Genomic DNA, 23616 nt, shown 5'->3' with positions numbered 1-23616 from the left:
GGCCAAGCGGGGGTGGGGGTTGGGGGGAGAGGCAGGGAGAATCCCTGGAATGAATAGTTCCTTCCAGCAGCTGCTGTAACTTACTTGAGAATCCCCTCTCAGGGCTGGCTAGCCAGGAGCAGGTTCACTGAGGTCAACCCTGCAAGTCACTGCAGCTGGCAGCTCCAACTCAGGATTGCCAGAAGCAACTAGACGCCCCAAGAGCGCAGCCCCACGTTGGGTGCTAAAATCTGTTACTAAACTCGGGTTCGGCTGCTTGCCACTTAAAAGCCAATAATTGAGAGGCAAGTGTCAGAAGAAAGGAAAGATGCTTTAGTCAGAAAAGCTGGAATCTGGGGAAAAGGTGGGCTCATGTCCTGAGACCAGCTCTGAAGATTCTGCTCAGCCATGACAGTTTTTAAAGGGAAAAAAGGGGGAAGAATCTCAGTGAATCATTGAGGCAGGAGGTTGGATTCTGCATCATTCTCCATTGTATGCAGGCTGTCTGGTTCTCTTCACATGTTATCTTGCCCAGTGATCTGCCTGCAGGATTGCTATGGGGGATGTTGGGGGTAGAGAGCTAGTTACTCTTTCTAGGAAAAGAATCAACAGGTTAGGCAAGGCATGGTGTGCATTCAGGAGAGCACAAGCCAGGAGTTTGGTTAAATTGCCTAGTGCTCTCATTCCTGTATTTAGGTTTTTGAAGGTTAGAGGGGGATAGGAATGGGGCAAAAGAGCTGCTTTCACAGGTAGATAGTGTCAGAATTGAGTTGAATAGTAGGACACTCAGCTGGCGCTGGAAAACCGCTTGTTGGTGTGGGGAAGCCTCTCGAATGTTGGAATTGGTCCCAGAATCATTACAAGTGAATCACACAACCACGCTGAGATACAGGAGTGGGGAAGAAAGAACTTTCAGAAACAATGTTTTGACTGGGAGCCATGAGGCTAAAGACAGAACTGGACACAAGCACTCTGATTAATTTGATTCTCACAGTGGTGTGTAGCAGTTCTGAGACGATTTTATATGTGGACTAGGTTTGAATAAGCAAATTCATCCTAGATCATGAGTCATAGCCAGCTTTCTCACTGTCAGAAGTTACCATAAGAAAATCTGGCTAGAATGAACCCTGTGAACTCTGGTACTAGAATGGAATCAAAATATGAAAAAAAGAATGTGTGCACATTCATGCACACATGCAGTGAGGAGAGCCAGGAGGGCACATGTGGGAACCAATGACTATCGGGGTTTAAGGTTAAGCCCTCTTGTTATATCAGAACTTGTCCTTTGGAAAAGCCGAGGTGGGTCTTCGCAGTTGATCGCAGCACCTCTCCTGTGTCTTCTTTTTACCATTCAGACATGCGAAAGCTTCTTGACTTGAAGCACTTTAAGGATGTTTCTAACAGTACTTTGTCAGCTGAAACGTAATGGAGAAGGATTGTGATTCACTCAATGAGTTTAGCAAAAGTTTCACCAGGACGCTCAGCAGTCAGTTGTTCTTAAACTTTTTTTGTGCCATCTGTGGAAAGTAGACAGCAGTGTAGTCGAGTTTATAGACCTTTTCTCAAAATGTTTTAAAATGCATAAAGTTAAATATATAGGATCACAAAGGAAATCAGTTACAATAAAAGTGATAAAAATATTTTACATTGTGATATAGGACTATGTGCTTCTTAAATAAGACCTGACAGCAGTTTGAATAACTACTATAATTTTGAAGTAGTGATGAGCACCAACAATATTTCAACTGTTATTTGATATAAAAATATCTGTAACTTCTTTTGGTGACAGTCACAGATAACTCAGTACTACTGTGACTTTTTGCCTACATTCATAATCAAAGGGAATGCTACATTTCAGTTAGAGGTTCGTGAAATAAAATATAGTTTTTCCCCCATCCAAGTTCGTGGACTTTGTTGTCCTGCCTTTAGGAGTCTGCAGACCCAGATTTGATCATCAGGACTTCTAAGTGCAACAGAACTCTAGGCAGTTGAGTAGGAAACAGAACAGACTCAAGCTTCGAAAAGTATTTGGCAAGGCATAAATAACCATTATTCCATTCAAGTAGCAATTGCTGCTCTATACAAAAAAATGTGATGATGTGGTACAATGGCTTATAACTGTGGAAAATCATTTTGATGGAGTGGGCACCAAATCTGCAGAGGCTGAGGTCAACACTGAAGGGCAGGGGACAGTTGAAAATCATTGTGGAAACCTTGGGCTGAGCGGTTAAAGGCAAGGCAAGGAAACATCTCCTTTATTAGAAACTGTCATGTTAAAAGGAAATTTTTTTTCTGCCAAAAAGGATAGGCGTTATCTTTCAATGCTTCGGTTAAAAATGGATTCCATTCACTTAGCATATATAGCCACTGTATTTTATGATAAGTATCTTCAATAATCTCCCCCTACACTTGTATACCACTTTTTAAAGTACATTTGCTTCTCTTATGTCTAAAGTAATTGCTATGTGTTGAACAGTCATCTACTTTGTCAGTAGCAATATTGAGACTAAGGGGGTCACAATTGTGTCAGCAGGGAAAAATGGGTGTAGTGAGACCCACTGGCTTGTTTCTCAGTGCTGGGCATTCTGCTAAAGATAAACTTCGGTAGAAAGGGGATATATTGACAAAGAGACACAACGAATTCTGTAGTGAGTTTAGTGAAGTAAATCTCCCCTAGAAATAAGAAATGTGCGCAATGTATTGCAGCTTTTGAAATGTAATAGGCAAGTTTCATGAGCATTTTGTGGAGAAGATGGTCTGGCCCATTCTTTCATTCATTTGGATACGTATTGAGGGCCCCATCCAGCCATTGAGCAAAATCGCACCCGCGCTTAGTTGCATCCGTTCTCGCATTCTTCTTCTCTTTGTGCTTGCTGCTACTGATCACTCTCTCCTTCTGCTACTTGGCACTGCTCCCCTGCACGCCCCCTCGCCTAGGCCCCTTCACACTTGCATTTCTTACCTCGCTTCTCCTTACCCTGCTTCTTCATTCATGTCATCTGTTTCATCAGGAAGAGGACAGTATCTCATGTCTCCCCCTTCCTTTTTTTTTTTAATATTTATTTATTTATTTTGGTTGCACAGGGTCTTAGTTGCGGCAGGTGGGCTCCTTAGTTGTGGCAGGCATGTGGGATCTAGTTCCCTGACCAGGGATCGAACCCAGGCCCCTGGCATTTAGAGCACGGAGTCTCATCCACTGCACCTCCAGGGAAGTCCCCCCCCCTTCCTTTTAACTAGTCCAAAGTTTTCGTGTCCCAGCTCTGTCTTTTAATGAGAAAAAAATGTTCCATGCAACTTTGCCCTGAATTATCTGTCTCCTTATTCTCAAAACAAAATTAGCTAGAAAAATTGAGACAGACACTTTTTTTTTTCTGACTGGCCAGTGTTCCTTTTTCCCAGGTGAATCCAAAGCAGGATATATCTAAGGCACAGACCTGCAAAGATTGACTGATAATGTAGGAGAGATTAACAATGGTTTCAAATATGGTGACTCTTGCTTCTTTTTTTCTCTTTTTATCAATAAGCTTTTCAGCGTACACTCAGAACTATTGAGAAAATATATTGCAGTATATTACTACATTTGCTTTTTAATCTGCAAAGCTTGGCTTTGTTTCTTGCCTGTTCCATGAACTGTGTCTTGTCCTAACTAGATCCTAAGCTTCTCAGAAGCTGGTGAACTTCATCCCTACATGTACTCTTAGGCATTTGACAGATGCTCAGTGTATTCTGGGTTTTTTTTTGGTGAGTGAAAGGAAAACACTAGTTTTTTAAACAGCTTTATTGATACATAATTTACAGAGCAATATAATTCACTGTTTTTAAGAGAATAATACAATGATTTTCAGTAAATATACAGAGCTGTGCAACCATCACCACAATCCAGTTTTGGAACATTTCCATCACCCCAAAAAGATCATTGTGCCCTTTTGCAGTCCCTTGTCATTCTTACCCTGAGCCCCAGGCAACCACCACTCTACTTTGTGTCTCTATGGATTTGCCTGTTCCGGAAATTTCTTATAAATTGACTCATATAATATATGATCTTTTGTGGCTGGTTTCTTTCACTTGGCATGTTTTTGTTTTGTTTTATGTTCAGGGAAAGACTAATTCCTCATTTGCTTCCCCTGTACTAGAATTCTACAGAATAGTATTGGGAAGGTATAACAAGCATTCGAAATTGGATGGTCACACTAATGGCAGGAAGAGCTAGCCTTGCAGTTTAACTAAGTTACAACCATGACTCCTTCTGTTATGACCATCACTACGATATTCTTAGGGATCAGAGTAGAATGTCATTACCGTTTGCTGAGCTCTTACTGTACGGTGGGTACCACACTAAACCCTTGTTGTGGATTGCTTCATTAATCCTTACAAAACTTTCCAAAAGGTTATTATCCACGTTTTACAGGGAAGGAAACTAAGACTGAGAGATTTTAACTGAGAGTTTAAAAACCACTTGCCCAAGGTCACATAGTAAGTATCAGACTGAAACTAGTTCTTTCAGGCTCCAGAGCCCATTTTCTTCTTAACCCGTATGCTCTCTTACTAATGAGAAGCTGAAAAAACAAAACTGGCCATGGAAACCAAACAAGCACAGCTGCTTGCAGCCAGGCAGGGTGGGCTGGGGCGCTCTGCTCCCTCAGTTGCCCCTGTGCCCTCACTCATTCCTGCCCCATGAGAGAATTCTCTTCACAGTGGCCAGTCAGTACTCTTAGAAGTCCGGTTTCCTTATCCAAGAAGTTAGAGAAATGTGACATTTTAAGAATGAGTTCCACCTCGAAAGTTCTGTTTCCTTGAAGGTAGAAGTTAATTATCTGGGAAATGTGTTTATTCAGAACAGCTCATTGCCGGATAAAGGAGATATATGTTAACAAACCAATTTGCGATTTTGGTTACAAGACGGTGAATCTTAATGTGCCAGGTTAATCTCCCTTATTATTATGATTTTTTGTAAATTTATTTTATTTATTTATTTTTGGCTGCGTTGGGTCCTTGCTGCAGTGTGCGGGCTTCTCATTGCGGTGGCTTCTCTTGTTGCAGAGCATGAGCTCTAGGGCGCGCGGTCTTCAGTAGTTGTGGCTCACGGGAAGAGCACAGGCTCGGTAGTTGTGGCGCATGGGCTCAGTCGCTCCACGGCCTGTGGGATCTTCCCGGACCAGGGCTCGAACCCATGTCCCCTGCATTGCAGGCGGATTCTTAACCACTGTGCCACCAGGGAAGTCCCAATCTCCCTTATTTTGCTGAAAGAAGTTATAAGAATGGGTTATAAAGTTATTCCCAAAGAAACTGATGTTCCAGTACTTTTCTTCCCTTTTGTGTGTGTGTTCCTTATTCAATGGGGACTGTTCCTACAGCTAAGAAGAAACTTCCCAATTTGCCTGTCTTCCTGGAAAAATCCTCCTCATGTCCTAAAATCTTCCCAGTCAGAAGCTGGACTCAAAACAACAAATAAGGGCCTACCCTATGCCCCTCTGCAAACATTTACAGATGAGGAGATGATGATAAAGAGCACAGGTGAGTGAGCTTCTCAGTTTCCCCACAGTATTCCTCTGGTCGTGACTTGGGCCTACAATGTGAGATCACGTGACATGTGACATGATTGGCAGAGGTGTTCATCTAAGTTTGTGAATGGAATTTTGGACGTTAATTTAAAAAAATTCTTTTGAAAAAAGTGATACATGTCATATTAATAAAATAAAGACTTACCAGTATTTTTTTTCTCCTACAGTTAAAAAATTTGCCCAGGAACAAATTGCTCCTTTGGTTTCAAAAATGGATGAAAATTCAAAAATGGAAAAATCAGTAATACGAGGATTATTTCAACAAGGGGTATATAATTAATGATTATTCCAATTTCAGACTTTCATAAATACCTTCCAGTGTTAAAATGTATGCATGCTTTTAAATTTAGGAATTGTAATGATAGCATAATTTCCTAATCAGAATTATCTGAGATCTCTTTTAGATTGAGATCCTAGTTAAAAATTTTTAATTGAATTAACATTTTAAATTAGAAATACTGTGCTTTTTAAGTAAAAGGCTAGAAGCAAGAGCGATTTCTTTAGACCAGTGGTAATCAACCGGGGGCTATTTTTGTCCCCCAAAGGACATTTGGCAATGTCTGGAGACACTGGTTTTCACAACTGGGTGTGCTGCTGGAATCTAGTGAGATAGAGGCTGGAGATGCTGCTAAAGATCCCACAGTGCACAGGACAGCCTGCCAAGACCGAATTATCCAGCTTAATAATGCCAAGGTTAAGAAACCCTACTTTAAACTTCATACCAGAACATCTACCTGAATCCCTATGTATGTGGAAAACTTAAAAGCAAGAGGTGGTATCTGAATTCCACATTAACCAGGGCAGCCGATTTCTAAGGGAGAGGTTATCAGCATGGGAACCCCAAGGAGAACATTTCAAAACCACTGCACTCTTCATCTCTCCCTTCTCTATAGGTGTGAAGATTTTGTATTTGGAATACCAAGACTATCCCAGAACTAATAGCTCCTACTCAGAGCCATTGGCTTAAATCTTGTCCTGTTATCCTGTTTGAAAATTAGCCTTTTCCACGTAACTGTTTTATTTCTTTTTTTAATAATTAATTTATTAATTTATTTATTTTTGGCTGCGTCTTCATTGCTGCGTGCCGGCTTTCTCCAGTTGCGGTGAGCGGGGGCTACTCTTCGTTGCGGTGCGCAGGCTTCTCATTGTGGTGGCTTCTCTTGCTGTGGAGCGCGGGCTTCAGTAGTTGTGGCACATGGGCTCAGTAGTTGTGGCTCACGGGCTCTGGAGCGCAGCCTCAGTAGTTGTGGCTCACGGGCCCAGCCGCTCCGCGGCATGTGGGATTTTCCCGGACCAGGGCTCGAACCCGTCCCCTGCATTGGCAGGTGGATTCTTAACCACTGCGCCACCAGGGAAGCCCCCCTGTTTTATTTCTTGCTGTTTAAAAGATACCAGCTTTTTTTTTTTTTTTTAATACCATGTGTTGTAGTGATTTGTCCAGCTTTCTCTTAGCAATGGGACTTGGGAAGATGGAATCTTATGTGGAGCCACAGTGGGTCAAAGAGCATCTGTGAGTCCGCTTCTCACCCAGATTTCATCTTCGTTGTTTGCAGAACCTCTAGGCTTCTCTGAGAGGTCTTGAGCCACACTCTCCCGAGGGGCAGTTCTCGCAGGCAGGGTCACACGCAGCGACGAGTTGCCTGCCACCTCCACAGCTGCTCTTGCCTGGATGTCGTACCCCCTGGAGGGTCTGCGTTGCACATCCTGCACCAGCTATTCTCGGCCTCGTGTGACTCCTGGCTTCTGTTGTCCCACTTCTACAGAGGTCACCTGCCATAATAACTGACAAATATTTCCAGTGTAGGGGAAATTGGTGACCTTTTTAGAGAAGCAGTGTCTCTGACAGCTGTTAAAGTTATGATAGTCCGGTATTCTCATGCTGGCCCCAGTCTTCAGGCACACCCCAATCCTTGAATTCTTCCTCATAGAACATCATTTCTGGTTCTCTCAGCCTTTCTATCCTCCCCCATGTGGTTCTAACTTCATATCAGCTAAGTTTCGCATCAGCTTAGAATATAGCTGCAGCGCGTGTGACTCTCTAGAGTGCCTGGAGAGGATAGAAAGAAGCATTGCCCTTTTACCTGTTCACAGCTTTGGGTCTTGAATTACATGTGCACACATTCTCTTTCTGAAATGAGGACACTTAAAAACGGAGTGTTATGGACGTTTCATGTTCCAGACTTAGGACTGGTTACTGAACAGTCAGGCAGCTACTGGAAAGCCTTGCCCAGTATTTGGCCATGTTTACCAGGCACCTGGGCCTTGTCTAGTGTGGTTCTAGGAAACACCACCACATGTGGTCTGCTAACCATCTGGACTTGCTAAAATGGCCCAAAAGGAATGGTCATTCATTTATTATCTCGGCTGAAAGAGTCAAGGTGGGGGGCTGACTCGAAGAGATTACGCTAAATGAAACTAGATATTCCACTGCTTTCTTCAGTTTCCTAATTATATATTTTCTCACTATTCCATTCCAGTATCCTTCAAAACATTTTACCTCTCTTATTTTTGTTTTTTAGATCGCAAAAGGAAACAAATGATAGTTCTAGCATGTAATTTTATCCTTTGCAAATATATTTAGTTTCTGTTATAGATTTTTTTGTTACTTAGAGTGAAAGAGCCATACCAAATTAAGATATACATACAGAATTTTAAAATTAAGCTGATGTGGTTACAAATTATTTTTGAACTTGTTCTTGCAAGGAATTGTCCCATATAAAAATAGCTTTCTTAATCTATGTTTCCTTATTTTTCCTTTAGTTGATGGGTATTGAAATTGACACAAAATATGGAGGAACAGGAGCTTCATTTTTTTCCTCTATCCTAGTGATAGAGGAATTAGCCAAAGTTGATGCATCTGTGGCTCTGGTATGTGACATCCAGAACACAGTAATTAACAGGCTAATTGGAAAATACGGAACAGAAGAACAGAAGGCTATCTATTTGCCCAAGCTAGCTACAGAACAAGTGAGTTGAGATGAGTTATTGAAATGAATCTGATCTTTTCTAAATATAGGATATTTTCTTTTTTTTTTTTTTTTTTTTTTTTTTTTAAAGAAATCTCCATTTTAATTTTTATTTATTAATTTATTTATTTTTGGCTGTGTTGGGTCTTCGTTTCTGTGCGAGGGCTTTCTCTAGTTGCGGCAAGTGGGGGGGGGGGTCACTCTTCATCGCGGTGCGCGGGCCTCTCACTATCGCGGCCCCTCTTGTTGCGGAGCACAGGCTCCAGATGCGCAGGCTCAGTAGTTGTGGCTTACAGGCCCAGCCGCTCCGTGGCATGTGGGATCTTCCCAGACCAGGGCTTGAACCCGTGTCCCCTGCATTGGCAGGCGGATTCTCAACCACTGCGCCACCAGGGAAGCCCAGGATATTTTCAGGAGAAAAGCAGCCGCAGTGTTGGCTTTTCTATTCAGGACCACAACACAGCACCATTAATAACTCAAGCAATGCTCAATAAATTAATGCTACTAGAAAAATACACTCTGCCTCTCATTTGCCACTTGGAAATTTAGGGAATTATCATTGGACAATAAAATTATTTCTTTTTTGGTCCCAATTATATTGTCTAACACCTTTGTTGGTAGTTTCATTTACATTGAGATGTCTTTCTCCTGTAATTATGAAAACCAATTTAATTAAACTTAACATTGAATATGTGTGCTTAGGTCTTTAAATCTGCCTTAGGCAAATAGTGGGGTATAGTTTGGAAAATAATACTGTCAGAATACCATTACTATTTTGATACGTACAGGCTTTTAGAAGTAGCTAAAAGTTTGATTTTCAAATGTTTATTTTGCTATAAGTGGGTATTTGTTATGTGAAGTATAAATATAGGTATCAATTTGGCATTTTTTTCTTTGCATGTGTAGATGGGCAGTTTCTGCCTTTCAGAGACTGGAGCAGGTAGCGATTCATTTGCTTTGAAGACCAAAGCTGATAAAAAGGGAAATTATTATGTCATCAACGGGTCAAAGATGTGGATTAGCAACGCCAAGGATGCCGGGCTCTTCGTGGTGATGGCAAATGTAGACCTTACTCTTGTAAGTTTGAAAACAAAGCTGCTCCCCATTTCCGTCCTAATCGTATCTCTTCATTTCTTTTTCCTACTTCCATTTCCTTTTTAGGACTTAGTCTTAAATTCTTCATTCTCTCTCCTCAGTACTGAAAAGATTAAACAACTGACATCTTTTCATCCTCTGATTTACTAATATCCTAAAATAAATACTGCAATTAACATTAATAAACATTAGCTACATGGAGGACCATTTAATTAATCTCCTAATCTGTTATATAGGAGGCTAATCTTAAATTTTGTAGAATTTCAGATTTTCTATTTAATAATGAAGAATTTAAGTACCTATTTAATAGTACATTTATTTTTAAGAATGTTTTATTCAATTGGAAAATAGACATATAGCAAAATGATAAAGATATCTTGTGTTTTTTGTCTAGTGTAACATTTAATTGAATTAAATTTTAAAACTAAAATATGTAATAAAATTAAATTTAAAATGTGGAATTCATCATGTAATACTTTAGTGTCACTTAATTTTTTTTTAAATTAATTAATTAATTTATTTATTTTTGGCTGTGTTGGGTCTTCGTTTCTGTGCGAGGGCTTTCTCTAGTTGCGGCGAGTGGGGGCCACTCTTCATCGCGGTGCGCGGGCCTCTCACTGTCGCGGCCTCTCCCACTGCGGAGCACAGGCTCCAGACGCGCAGGCTCAGTAGCTGTGGCTCACGGGCTTAGTTGCTCGACGGCATGTGGGATCTTCCCAGACCAGGGCTCGAACCCGTGTCCCCTGCATTGGCAGGCAGATTCTTAACCACTGCGCCACCAGGGAAGCCCCCACTTAATAATTTTAATAGCCACAATGGTTTCTGAAAGAGTAAAATAAATATTAAGGTTCTTGATTTTGAACCTAATGCCCTCCCATCCTTCTTGTTTCATAATACACATGTTGCAATTCTGAGTCCATTAGTATTTACTCCTAAAGTCTGTTTTGTTTTGTTTTTTGTTTTTTTTGCTGCACTGGGTCTTTGTCGCTGCGCGCGGGCTTTCTCTAGTTGCAGCAAGCGGGGGCTACTCTTTGTTGTGGTGAGTGGGCTTCTCATTGCGGTGGCTTCTCTTGTTGTGGAGCATGGGCTCTAGGCGCACGGGCTTCAGTAGTTGCAGCACGCGGGCTCAGTAGTTGCAGCTTACGGGCTCTAGAACGTGGGCTCGGTAGTTGTGGTGTATGGGCTTAGTTGCTCTGCGGCATGTGGGATCTTCCCAGACCAGGGCTCGAACCCGTGTCCCCTGCATTGACAGGCGGATTCTTAAGCACTGGACCACCAGGGAAGTCCCTAAGGTTTGTTTTTCGTTTTCTGTTTACCTTGAACTCTGGAAACAAGGGATCTTATCAGTCAAAGTGTTTATAGCATTTTAAATCTTCATTTCAGGGGTATAAAGGAATTACCTGCTTCTTGGTAGATCGTGGTACTGAGGGCCTTCATATAGGGAAACCAGAGAACAAAATGGGAATCAGAGCTTCTTCTACCTGCCCATTAACGTTTGAAAATGTCAAGGTGGGTATCCTAGATGTGGAATGGCTTTGCCTGGAAGTATAGCTGCGTGAGAAAGGCGTCGCGCTATTAGGCGTGCGTAGGAGAGCACTTTGTAAAACTCTTGAACGATGATCTTAGGTTAGGTTATGACCTAAATGTACTTCCCACGAGAATTTAGGCCAGAGGTGGAAACCTGTCTGCCCAGCAGCTGGCCTCAAGAGCCAGCCCGAGGATTAATCTCATTTATACTTCATAAACCTGGTACTTGCGCATCACACATAGCTTCCAAGGAGTGTGGTGTCGGCCCAGCAAGGCCACAAGATGGGGGTGTTGCTCAGTGAGAGTGGGAAACAGCCAGGCAGCGCCCACAGCTTAGAGTCGAGTCTTAAAAAAAACGAGGAAGAGATAACTAGAATGCTGTGTTTTAGAACTTTACATAGATCGGACAGGATGTGATGGATTTTCTACCGCTCATTAGAATGTGACCTTTTTGCTCACTGGTGATTGTGTGTGTGCCCACGGGGTGTCCTTATGGATGTCATGTGAGCCTCACTACTGCACCCCAACTGTCTCTCTTCTCCTAATTTCCCTTTTCTTTCTCCATTCTGCCCACTCTCTCTCCTAACTGCCCATATTAAGAAGCTAAGTGTATTTTCTAAAATTACCTAGTCTAGATCTTTTTTCAAGTAAACGGTTGAATAGTTTTATGTATTTCTTCTCTCCTCCTTTCTGTTTGGTACACATGCCTGTGTACACACACACACACACACACACACACACACACACACACAAACACACGGCCCTCAGTTGATTTTTGTTGTGATAATAGTCTCAACAGAAGAAAGGTTTACTACCCTTATATGTTTTCTGTTATTCCTAATATTTTATCTTACATTGTAGCATACAGATAAGAGTTCGGGGAAAATTGTTACTCATTTATGTTATTGATTAATTGTATGAGATTTCATTTTTCTAGATTCACCGAATGTCTGTGCTGGGCTCTGGAGGATGCAGTAGTGAACAGCATGGACTTGAGTCCTATCCTTCTGAGAGCATGTGGGAAACAGTTTAGAGGGAGACAGAGACATAGCAGATAATTTCCTTGGAGTTTAATAAGTAGCATGCTAGAGAATTATCACAGAAATTGGGAATATATGTGCATTAAAAAATATATTACCAAAATGAATTATGTTAAATTAAATTGAGAAATAACTGCATGTTTTTCTTTTCAGGTTCCAGAAGCCAATATCCTGGGACAAATTGGACATGGCTATAAGTATGCCATCGGGGGTCTTAATGAAAGTAGAATAGGAATTGCTGCACAGGTGAGTCAAATTTTATCCCTTTAACTTGACTCTTCCACACACAGTCAATTAAAATGTAAAAAGAAAAAATGCAGGAAAACCAATGAGTATTTGGAAGCTTGTGAACACAAGATGGCACCCTTCCCTTCCATGAGGTAAAAGAATAGCTTCTGGCTGTGATTTCTTTAAAATTCCACTTTGGTCAATTATATAATGTCCTGAGAACCAAACAATGGCTTAGTGGTAACAGTTTTTCTGCTTTGAGAGCATTAAAGTATTATCTAATACCTGGATCGATAACTTCTTAAGTACATTATAGATTAAATGTGGTATTTTTTTAAATCAGCTTTTCAAAGTATGTGATTCATTCTGAAATTTTTCAAATTAAGAATAAGTAACATTCTATTGTGTAGTAAGAGTCTCTATAGATAATAAAAGATTTGTTGCTTAGTGTTTTGCATGTGAAAATCAGACAATTTTTTTGATATGGCACTTAAAATGGCAACAATTAAACACATACGTATGATGAAAACTATTCAATTTTTTACCAAATTTGCCCTTATAGCATATTAAATTTTTCTATTAGGTGATATCAGTTATTTTCTAGAATCACAAAATGAATAAAGTCTTTGGTTTTATTATGAATTATTTCATTTTTGTAATGTATTTATTTTTAATCAATGAGTATCCAAAATTCAAAAACTTACAGCTTTTAGATTTTGAAGATGTTGCATATATTAGCTCTTTGGAGTATTTAAATTGTAATTGTACTCTAGTGTTTTGTTTTTGCTGCTGTTAATTTGCTAACAAAGTATCCTCAGATCAAAACAACCCATGTTTCACACAAAACTAGATGATGGGTCAGTAAAGAGATCTCTGGCTTATCTGTTCTTTTTAAAGTTTTTCTGTGATTCAACTTCATCAGATATGACATTAAAAACTACAACACTGGATTTCCTTGTTCCCAGACCTGTAAATAATATAGATGTCTGGCAGTAAATGCACAGCCTGGGCTTTAGTCTAATTACTCCAAGTTATCTTATAACCTAATTAAAAGTTAAGGTCAGAAAAAAAGAGAAAAAGGTAAGGTCTGATAGTTATTATTTCTTGGTTAATACTGTGGATGCTTTTTGGAGAAAGAGGCACATGTAACAGTGAACTGGAGACATCCAACCTCAAGACTCTGTAGTTGTAAAGAATTTAGTTTTTCAGTATTTATAGTGAAAACATTTTACACTGTTTTGGAAAAGCCTGTTTTGACTGACAACTGATAATTACAATTTTTGTGTCAATATACCATATTGTTGGCATATTGTAAACTTTAGTTATAAGGGTTTAATGACATCATCTTCTCTCATAGCCAAAAGTGCAGTGAGTCGCTGTCTCACTTTAATTTACTTTTGGGGTTTTGTTTTGGTTTGGTTTGGGTTTTGTCCTTTAATTTTTAGTGTAATATTCCAGTCTCCAGAAAGTTCAAAATAAAAGGCTAAAGGAAAATTTGAATGAATACTAATGAAATATTGATAAGTTTGTGGGCATTTCCCCCAAAAGCTTTAACTATTGATTTTTCTTTTCCTTTTTCTAAAACCCACATGGTTTGACATAATTAGATAGTGATTTTTTTTATTAGTTATCTATTTTATACATATTAGTATATACATGTCAATCCCAATCTCCCAATTCATCCCACCACCACCCTCCCCTTTCCACCCTTGGTGTCCTTACATTTGTTCTCTACATCTGTGTCTCTGTTTCTGCCTTGCAAACCAGTTCATCGGTACCATTTTTCTAGATTCCACATATATGTGTTAATATACAATATTTGTTTTTCTCTTTCTGACTTACTTCACTCTGTATGACAGTTTCTAGGTCCATCCACCTCTCTACAATTGACCCAATTTCGTTCCTTTTTATAGCTGAGTAATATTCCATTGTATATATGTACCACATCTTCTTTATCCATTCATCTGTCCATGGGCATTTAGGTTGCTTCCATGACCTGGCTATTGTAAATAGTGCTGCAATGAACATGGGATGCATGTGTCTTTTTGAATTATGGTTTTCTCTGGGTATATGCCCAGTAGTGGGATTGCTGGGTCATATGGTAATTCTATTTTTAGTTTTCTAAGGAACATCCATACTGTTCTCCATAGTGGCTGTATCAATTTACATTCCCACCAACAGTGCAAGAGGGTTCCCTTTTCTCCACACCCTCTCCAGCATTTGTTGTTTGTAGATTTTCTGATGATGCCCATTCTAACCGGTGTGAGGTGATACCTCATTGTAGTTTTGATTTGCATTAGTGATGTTGAGCAGCTTTTCATGTGCCTCTTGGCCATCTGTATTTAGATAGTGATTTAATGGCTACCTAATGTTAGAATTTAGAAACAATTTCTAAGCTTGAGTCATTCAGTTGTTATGGAGATTAGTTTGCAATGAGACAGTCCAGCAAAAACTGTCACCACATCCTGATTAGTTCTTGAAATGTATAAACTGATGTTTTTACCAGCTCCTCTGTGCAGTTGTCCTCAACTCTGGCTGTGCATTAAAACATTAAAGAGTTTTTTTTTTTTTTTTTTTTTTAATTTTTATTTATTTATTTATTTATTTATTTATGGCTGTGTTGGGTCTTCGTTTCTGTGCGAGGGCTCTCTCCAGTTGCGGCAAGCGGGGGCCAATCTTCATCGCGGTGCGCGGGCCTCTCACTGTCGTGGCCGGCCTCTTTTGTTGCGGAGCACAGGCTCCAGACGCGCAGGCTCAGTAGTTGTGGCTCACGGGCCTAGCTGCTCCGCGGCATGTGGGATCTTCCCAGACCAGGGCTCGAACCCGTGTCCCCTGCATTGGCAGGCAGATTCCCAACCACTGCGCCACCAGGGAAGCCCTAAAGAGTTTTTAGAATGCTGGTGTTTAGGCCACACTCACCACCACCCACGCACCCACCCCCCCACCCCCCCCCCATTATTGAGCTCCCTGAGATGATTCTCATGTGCTGCCAGGGTTGAGAAACGCTGCTCTCATACGTTCTGATGCCCTACCCACCAAAGTTCTTGTTAATCCTGATCATATACAAAAGAAGACCAGAGGTGACCTTGCACACTTGACTTCTAGAAGGACTAGAGGCAGCTACTCTACAGTCTTTGAGGCCAGTCTTTGAGCAGAATTTCTGAGGCTCACTTTGTGCCTGGAGCCTCAAGCTTAAGGGAGAAGAATCCCAAAAAGTAACCTTGGGTGCATGAGCACAGCCACGCCAGGAGATTTAGCTCCTGGAATCAAATGTGCTCTTCTTCACAGGAAGTTACTCAAATTTTCTCCCAATTACTAGAACTTAAGTTCTATAAATGTAGTGGATGAAGGTCATTAACGTTAGACCTCACCATCTCGGTATCTCTAGTCCTTTCCCTACCCCAACTTTTCAATTTGCCTGTAAAAAGCATTCATAACTTGAATAATTAAGAGCATAAACTTATAAAAAAATAAGAAATTCTGATTTTTTTTTTTAACAGATGCTGGGACTGGCTCAAGGATGTTTTGACTACACTATTCCATATATTAAAGAAAGGGAGCAATTTGGCAAAAGAATATTTGATTTTCAGGTATATAATTATTACCATCTTTCTACAGTGCTGTGCTCTCCCTCTCCCCATTAATGAAGGGCTTTGTTACAAAGCTGTAAGGGAATCCCCTCGGGGATTTTAATGGGAGAGGAAGGAATAGATCTTGGTGCATATACTTGTGACTGCTTTGACCTTCTCCAGGGACAGAGCAGGAGTCCTTGAGGCCTGGCTATGGCATGATGCAGGATCCCTTGGTGAGCACTTGGGAGCTGCCTCCTCACTGCTTCAGAGTTCCAGGGCATGGGGTCTGTAGTCAGACTTCCTGGGTTCAAATCCTGGTTCCTTGTCTTACTAGCTTTAGTCCTTGAGCAAGTTACCTCACCTCTCCAAACCTCAACTGCCTCATCTGTAAAATAAAGATAACACTCTGTACCATCTAGGGTGATTCAGAATCAGGTAAATGTTTTAAGTGTTTGGCACATTATTAAAAATAAGTCAAATTTTTAAACCTAATTTTGTGATCATTTATTTTTTAAATCTTGGCAGTTGTTAACAATTACCTGAACTTTGAAATTTTTTAAAGAAGCAATACACGTGGTGGTTTATTTTATTATTTATTTATTTATTCATTCATTCACTCATTTATCGTGGCTGTGCTGGGTCTTTGTTGCGGCGCGCCGGCTCAGAAGTTGAGGCATGTGGGATCTTAGTTCCCTGACCAGGGATCGAACCCAGGCCCCCTGCATTGGGAGCACAGAGTCTTAACCACTGGACCGCCAGGGAGGTCCCTGTAGTGGTTTATTTTAGATTGCAGATTTTAAACAGTTTTTGCAAAATGAATGTGAATTTTTGAACAGGTATATTTTGAATCTGTCAGTGTTCCACATCTAGGCAGGACTTTGACAATGAGCTGTTTTCAGAAATCACAGTTCTCTACCTTGGGCCTGAATGTTACAGGGGCTCCAACACCAAGTGGCGCACATGGCCACCCAGCTAGAAGCTGCAAGATTACTCACATACAACGCTGCAAGGCTTTTAGAAGCTGGAAGGCCATTCATTAAAGAATCATCTATGGCCAAGTACTATGCATCAGAGGTAAAAAAAAAAAAAGTCTTTATTTTTTTAAAGATATTTATTTATTAACCTCTTCATTTCGAAATGTTGGTTACGCATTTGTTTCTCAAGTAAAATAACATGAACTTTCTAGTTCCTACACCAGAAATGCAAAAAAGTAAAGCTGCCGTAGGGAGGTGCTCTGATTCTGTGAGGCCTCCATGTTTTCATAGGCTCTTAGGTGGAAACCCAGTCACCCAGTTCAGGTAGAAGGCCCACCTTAAATCCCTGGATGAGCCTCAGCTGGACGATGGTTGGGACGAAGTGAGTGCCCTGGAGATAATGTGAAATAAAAATGCCCAAGAAGGGACTGTCCATGTGTTGATGCTTCCCGCTGCTCATGCATATGCATCCTACATGTAACACACTGGGCTTTGGTGGAAACTTAGCCTCGTCACCGGGCTGCTCTCTCCCGGCTGCGGCAGTGTGCCTTAGTCATTCCCTGGCTTCAGATATTTATTTACCCTCTTCAGCCCCCAGATTTAATCTTCTGCCTCAGCCTCCCTTCTGAGTCCCAGACGAATAGATCCCACTTCCGCTTTACCTCCCCACCTCCCCCCGACCCCAGTCGCACACCTGAGTCCACTTGACGCCCTCCTTTCCCTCATCCCCCAGTTGAATCCATCCTCAGTTTTGAGGATTCAACCCCCTAAATATTTCTTGAATTTGTTTTTCTCTCCCTTCGTACTGCCACCTGTCTAGTCCAAGCTGTGCCGTTTCTTTACCAAACCACTGGAGTCACCTTCTAACCTCTCGTTTTCCCCTGTTGCTTTCTCCCATCCAGTGTCCCTTTTCAAGGTGTCCAGGAGGCCATGCCACTCTCCAGCTTTAAACCCTTCAGTGTCTCCTCACAACAAATGGGACCTTTTTATTCGTTTCCTATTGCTACTTTTAACAAATTACCAAAAATTTAGCGGCCTAAGACAGTACAATTCTATTATCTCACAGCTCTGGAGGTGAGACGTCTGAAATGAGTCTCACTGGGATAAAATTAACGTGTCAGCAGAGCTGCCTTTCTGGAGGCTCCAGGGGAGAATCCATTTCCTTTTCTTTTCCAGCTCCTAGAGCCAACTCTGTTTCTTGGACTCATAGCCCCTCCCTCCGTCTTCAGAGCCAACAGTGTAGCGTGTTCAGATCTGACTGCTTTCTGTTTCCGTGGTCACATCGTCTTCTCTGCCTCCCTCTTTCCTTTATAAGGACCCTTGGGATTACATGAGACCCGCCCAGATAGTCTGGGATCATCACGCCATCTCAAGGTTCTTAACTTAATCACACCTGCAAGTCTCTGTGCCATGTAGGTGATGAACATTTACACTTTCTGGGGATTCTCCTGTGGACATCTTTGGGAGCCAGTACGTTATTCACCATCATGTGCGGCCCGCCTGCTCCCCATTCCCTTTTTACAGGTCACCCCGATCCCAGCCCATTGGTCCTCAGGCCCTTGAGGCTGACGAACCCGTTTTCCCCTTGGAGCCTTGCCACGTGTCATTCCTCAGCTTGAAATGTCCCCTAACTCATCCTTTAGTTCTCAGCGAGGCTGGAATTTCCTCACCTATCCCCCATCTAAGTCATGGCAGCTTCCCTAGCAGGCTCTTCTCTTGCCCCATACAGTTTTTCAGTTTCGGTGATCGCGATTCCATGTCTGTCTCTCTGAATGACCAGCAGGACCGAAAGGGCAGTGAGTGACTGGCCACGCCTCACTATTGTGGCTGGCAGAGTGGGTGACATAAGAAGGCCCTTGATTAACATTTGCTGAGTAAATGATACCTGTCGACAAGTATGAGTCTAAACAAATACCCTAATTTTCTTAAGAAAGTAAGAATTTTGTGAATTAATAGGATATTTTACATAAATGGTATGTATAGAGAATGGGACTAAGGAGAAATGCTAATTTATAAAATGACGTCAATCCTTCCAACTGCCAATAACAGTGAATCCATGTTACTAAGAATATTCTACAAGAGTGTTTGTAATGCATAAGTTATGTGGCTTCAACATGTGATTTACTGCTGCTTTTTGGTAGATTGCAGGCCGAATAACTGGCAAATGTATCGAGTGGATGGGGGGAGTAGGCTACACCAAAAATTACCCTGTGGAAAAATACTTCCGAGATGCGAAGATTGGTAAATAGAGTTTTTACCTTTATTTTGTTTTATTTGACTCTGTAGGTGTTTTAGGCTGTTGTATCTGTTTGATTTTTTTTTATTACTGGTACGTAAGCAAAGGCAATATTAATCTCTTCAGTTATTATGTTTATTGGCTCTCCTTTTCTTGTGGCTGGGTTTTTTTGTTTTTTTTTTTAAATTTTTTATTTTATTTATTTTTGGCTGTGTTGGGTCTTCGTTGCTGCATGTGGGCTTTCTCTAGTTGTGGCGAGCGGGGCTACTCTTCGTTGAGGTGCACGGGCTTCTCATTGCGGTGGCTTCTCCCGTTGCGGAGCACGGGCTCTAGGCACGCGGGCTTCAGTAGTTGTGGCTCGCGGGCTCTAGAGCACAGGCTCAGCAGTTGTGGCGCACGGGCTTAGTTGCTCCACGGCACGTGGGATCTTCCCGGACCAGGGCTTGAACCCGTGTCCCCTGCATTGGCAGGCGGACTCCTATCCACTGCGCCACCAGGGAAGCCCTGTGGCTGGGTTTTTTTCCCCTACTTCTTCCTTCAAAAAAATAGATTTTTATATATATATTTTTAAAACATCAAATTACCTTTTTAAATGCCTCAAGGCCTCTGAAGGCCTTTCAGTAAAACCACAACAAAATCTACTGTCTTAATTTTTCTTTTACTAAAAATGTTAATATTTTCTATTAGTTTAATGCTGTTGTTTGACGCTCAGTTCTAATTTTAGACGCTAAGTGCCTACCCAAGCCTGAGCGTTCCACTGCGCCACTGCCAGGTGGGAAAATAGAAACAGCAGCTATGAAAGCTGCCTGTTCCTGAGGAGCCATCCAGGCTTGTGTGTTGAGAGTTTAGGAACAAAAAACTTCAACTGTTTAATACTGATTCTGGAAATCTGTAAACCAAATAGAAAATTGTTATCTCTGAGGCAGAATTACCTTGTCAAATAGTACCATATTCAGGGGACATTGGACAGTGTTCCTGGTAAAGTTTTACAGTAAATGCAGAGGTAATGTTTGCAGAGCTGTTTCTTGTATAGACTCTTAACCATGCCTCCACTCCTAATTGTTCCTATTCTCCCCTTTGTTTATTAAGGTACAATATATGAAGGAACTTCAAATATCCAGCTGAACACCATTGCAAAGCGCATAGATTCAGAATACTGACAGCCACGGGAGGGGGACCCCTCCCTGGTGTCACTGGTGTAAAATTTTAAACTATTGTGCCTTGTTGGGGGCTGCATTGAATGATTTTATTTAGGCCCTTCACCTTGGATCTGGAGGTAGACCTTTCCTGTCTCCTCTTTCCAATCTGCTTAACTTAGGCGCAGAAAATCATTTTTAAATCATTTTGGGAAGAAATGCATCCATATTTTCTCCAAAACTATTTTTAAAACTCTGTATGCATTATCATTTTAGCTTCAGGGTATACAGAATTTCACTCTGTTAGAATTTGGAAAAATAAAGACAATATAAGTATTTCTTGCAGACATGGGTATTTTATATCCCTGTCATTGTGCATCAGTCAGAGAGACGTTTGTGGTAGTTGGCAATTCTATAGAAGAAATAGATTCGATTCTAAGTTGCTAAACTAGGTAGCAACTGATAAAAATTATTTAGAAAAATCTAAAAGTTTTAGTTCTGAATATCTGAAAATGAGTGGAAAATGAGGGTATAACCCTGTAGTTTATGTAATCGAAGAAAGCATTTCAACAAAGGAAAGCAATATAATTTGTTACTATAATTGACCAGTATGAAAGGTGCATTTCATTATGGTTTCAGTAGATCATTTTAAAAACAAGTCTCTACGTTAGTTTTCAAGTATGAAGTTTAAATAATTTGGTTTAATAATTAGAATATACTCAATATTGTAATATTCATTTTTTCTGTCTTTAAATTGAATACTGTTTTCTCAAAGTTAGTTATTGAGCCTTATCATGAATAGTAATTCAGAAATTATATTTTGGTTCAGTAATTCTCAAGAGGAGATGTCTTGTCCCCATAAAGAAGTGTATTAAAATCTTGTAAGGAATGAGGGATAGAAGGGAGCTGTAGAGTTCGAAAAGCATATTTGGAAATATAAAAAATGACATTTCTGGGAAGGCAAAAAGAAATCTGTTGTTTTACAGTCAAATTATGGAAAGGCAAAGCTCAACATAATATACGGCTGGCGATGCCATTTCTTCAGTATCAGGGATTCTCAATCAGAAGAGACCTTGTAGAGTACAGGTCCTCAGTCCCCTCAGGAGGGAGGAGGACAGTGAAGGGTGAGTGTTTTATATTTTCTGGAAGGGGGCACGGGTTAGAGATGTTGGAAAATGTTTCAAGGCTCATACAGTTGCTTAAAGTAATCACTGCTGTCAAAAGGGAAGCACTTTAGTACTTTAATGAAAGGATAATGTTTATTAAGAAAACTTGACATTTTCAAAGTAATTTTGCTTTGCGCATTCATGTTCATTGAATTGGGTTAATTTCTATAATGGATACCATAGTTAAATATTCAGAATTGTGTAAATACAATTGAGATAGGAATTACATTAAAATATTAGGAAGAAATACGGACAAATTTAGACCTTAGATCAAAAGAGAGAAAGTCTACTTGATTTTCAGATAGGGCTGATGGAAGCCAGTTGTTCAGTGTTTTAGAACAAAAAGACAGTAATCTGATAAGGAAAGTAGGGGATGGAGGAAATGCCCTAAAGGGGGGCTTGGACATCTTTAATTTCTGTGATTATGTGAGAGAGGTGGACTTTTCAGATAACGGAAAAGAAGCCAACGTTAGTAAAAAGAATCCCAGCTTCCTCCTGTAGAGTTACAAACACGTGAAACTACAGTAAGCCTCCTTCACATTAGCAGCATGGGAGAGGCTCCCGTGTACATCTAGACCTTGAATTTATAGTTCATATTGATACAGTTCTAATTGTGTGTATATTTTTTGTACAGGTTCACAAATAGTTGAAAATTAATTATGTATTGTAATTAATATCCGTACCTGCCTTCTTCTATTAGTGAATTGTGTTATTGTACCATTTACCAAAGAGGGTGTTGTGGGTTTTCCCCATAGTTCTTCCATTATAGCTTTTCTTAATAACCATGACTTTGGCGGTCTTGAGTTTGTGTCTAGTGGAGGACAAGCTTGTTTACCCCCTGAAGCCTGCCATTACTGTTTGTTAATTTGAGGGTAGGGCTGTCATGGGGCTCAGAAGGAAGAGACTTGAACACAAGCAACAAGTTGTATTTGTGTGGCAGAGCTGGACTCAACCCAACTGCCAACTTAGTATTGTTAGACATTTCACTTTACAACACAAAAATGAATTGGTGTCAGAGATTTTAGAATTATGGAAAGCTAAATCTAGAAAGAGTTTAGAGAACCATCCAGCCAACTCTCTCATTTAAGAGTGAAGGACTCATATAGCCCAGAATACTTGCCCAAGGTCATCCATCCAGGGCCAAAGATAAGACAAGGATCCAAATGTACTAGGTCCCAATTCAGTGCTCTTCCTACTGTTTACTACTGTCTCTGTTCAACAGATTTTGGATTTCATCCTTGTTATGTTTCAATACTCTTATTGATTTATTTTAGATTTAACTGATAAAGAATTAACATTTCGGAAGTGTTAAGATTGATCAGTGTCGTTACTTACATATATTAATCACCTGCCAAACACACTGGCTCTCCTAGGATGTAGCTGGTATGTCAAATGTAAAGATTATTGTGTGTGATCACTTGGTTTTATATGATTATGATGTGTTTTAGTAAATGCACTAGTTATATCCTTGCTGATGTATTTTTGCTCATCTTTCATAAAGTGAAACTTTTGTTGTAATGGTACATATCAGACTGTAATCAGTGTTACAAAATCAGTATTCTATGGAGAATGAAAAAATAAAGCACTAACTGGAGACTTTTGCTACTCTAATAAAGCAAAATTGTTTGTTATACATACAGAAGAAGTAAGAAAATAATGTAACCTTCCTGCAAGATAGACACAACACCTCTGTTTACCAAGCTGATAGCTTGACTCTCATGTAAACCAATTTTGTTTGTTTTCAGGAAAGAGGTCTTATAATTTAACTTTAAATTCTTGATGCTAAATAAAATTTTACCAGAGGGACTCCCTTTTTTTAAAAAACAAAATAAGCAACTCTTCAATAGAGAGGTCACCTCTTTTGAGCACATCTTCACAGTATAGCTCTTATCTAGCTGATATTTATTGCCCATGTTTATAGTAGTACTTCTGGAAATTTTTTATTGTTGAACCTTTTACTCAGTAATATGCTATTGTCTAACCTTATAGGAGATTTCAGCCTATCTGTTCCCCATTATTTCCTACATTATTTTAGAAATCTAGATATTAGTCCCTGTTTTCATTTGTCATTCAGTGACCTGTGCTGAGCAGTCACTGTGACCAAGGGCCCAAGGTGCTGTGGACTCCAAGCTGCCA

At 40.5% G+C, this 23616-nt stretch overlaps 1 protein-coding gene across 1 annotated transcript in view; it reads left to right on the top strand.

The window, feature by feature from the left end:
• Positions 1-23085, top strand: part of ACADSB (acyl-CoA dehydrogenase short/branched chain) — a 39231-nt gene extending 16146 nt beyond the window's left edge. Inside the window, exons 2-11 of the mRNA XM_059900506.1 lie at positions 5334-5493; positions 5708-5808; positions 8301-8507; positions 9413-9583; positions 10985-11110; positions 12322-12414; positions 15897-15986; positions 16905-17042; positions 19084-19183; positions 20268-23085. Of these exons, the coding sequence (XP_059756489.1) occupies positions 5334-5493; positions 5708-5808; positions 8301-8507; positions 9413-9583; positions 10985-11110; positions 12322-12414; positions 15897-15986; positions 16905-17042; positions 19084-19183; positions 20268-20338 (1257 nt within the window). The 3' untranslated portion in view covers positions 20339-23085. The remainder of the gene's footprint in view (positions 1-5333; positions 5494-5707; positions 5809-8300; positions 8508-9412; positions 9584-10984; positions 11111-12321; positions 12415-15896; positions 15987-16904; positions 17043-19083; positions 19184-20267) is intronic.
• Positions 23086-23616: the final 531 nt, after the last annotated feature.

This window comes from Balaenoptera ricei, chromosome 16 (genome assembly GCF_028023285.1).
Source record: "Balaenoptera ricei isolate mBalRic1 chromosome 16, mBalRic1.hap2, whole genome shotgun sequence".
Classification (NCBI taxonomy): Eukaryota; Metazoa; Chordata; class Mammalia; order Artiodactyla; family Balaenopteridae; genus Balaenoptera; species Balaenoptera ricei.
This window is presented reverse-complemented; position numbering and strand designations above follow the sequence as displayed.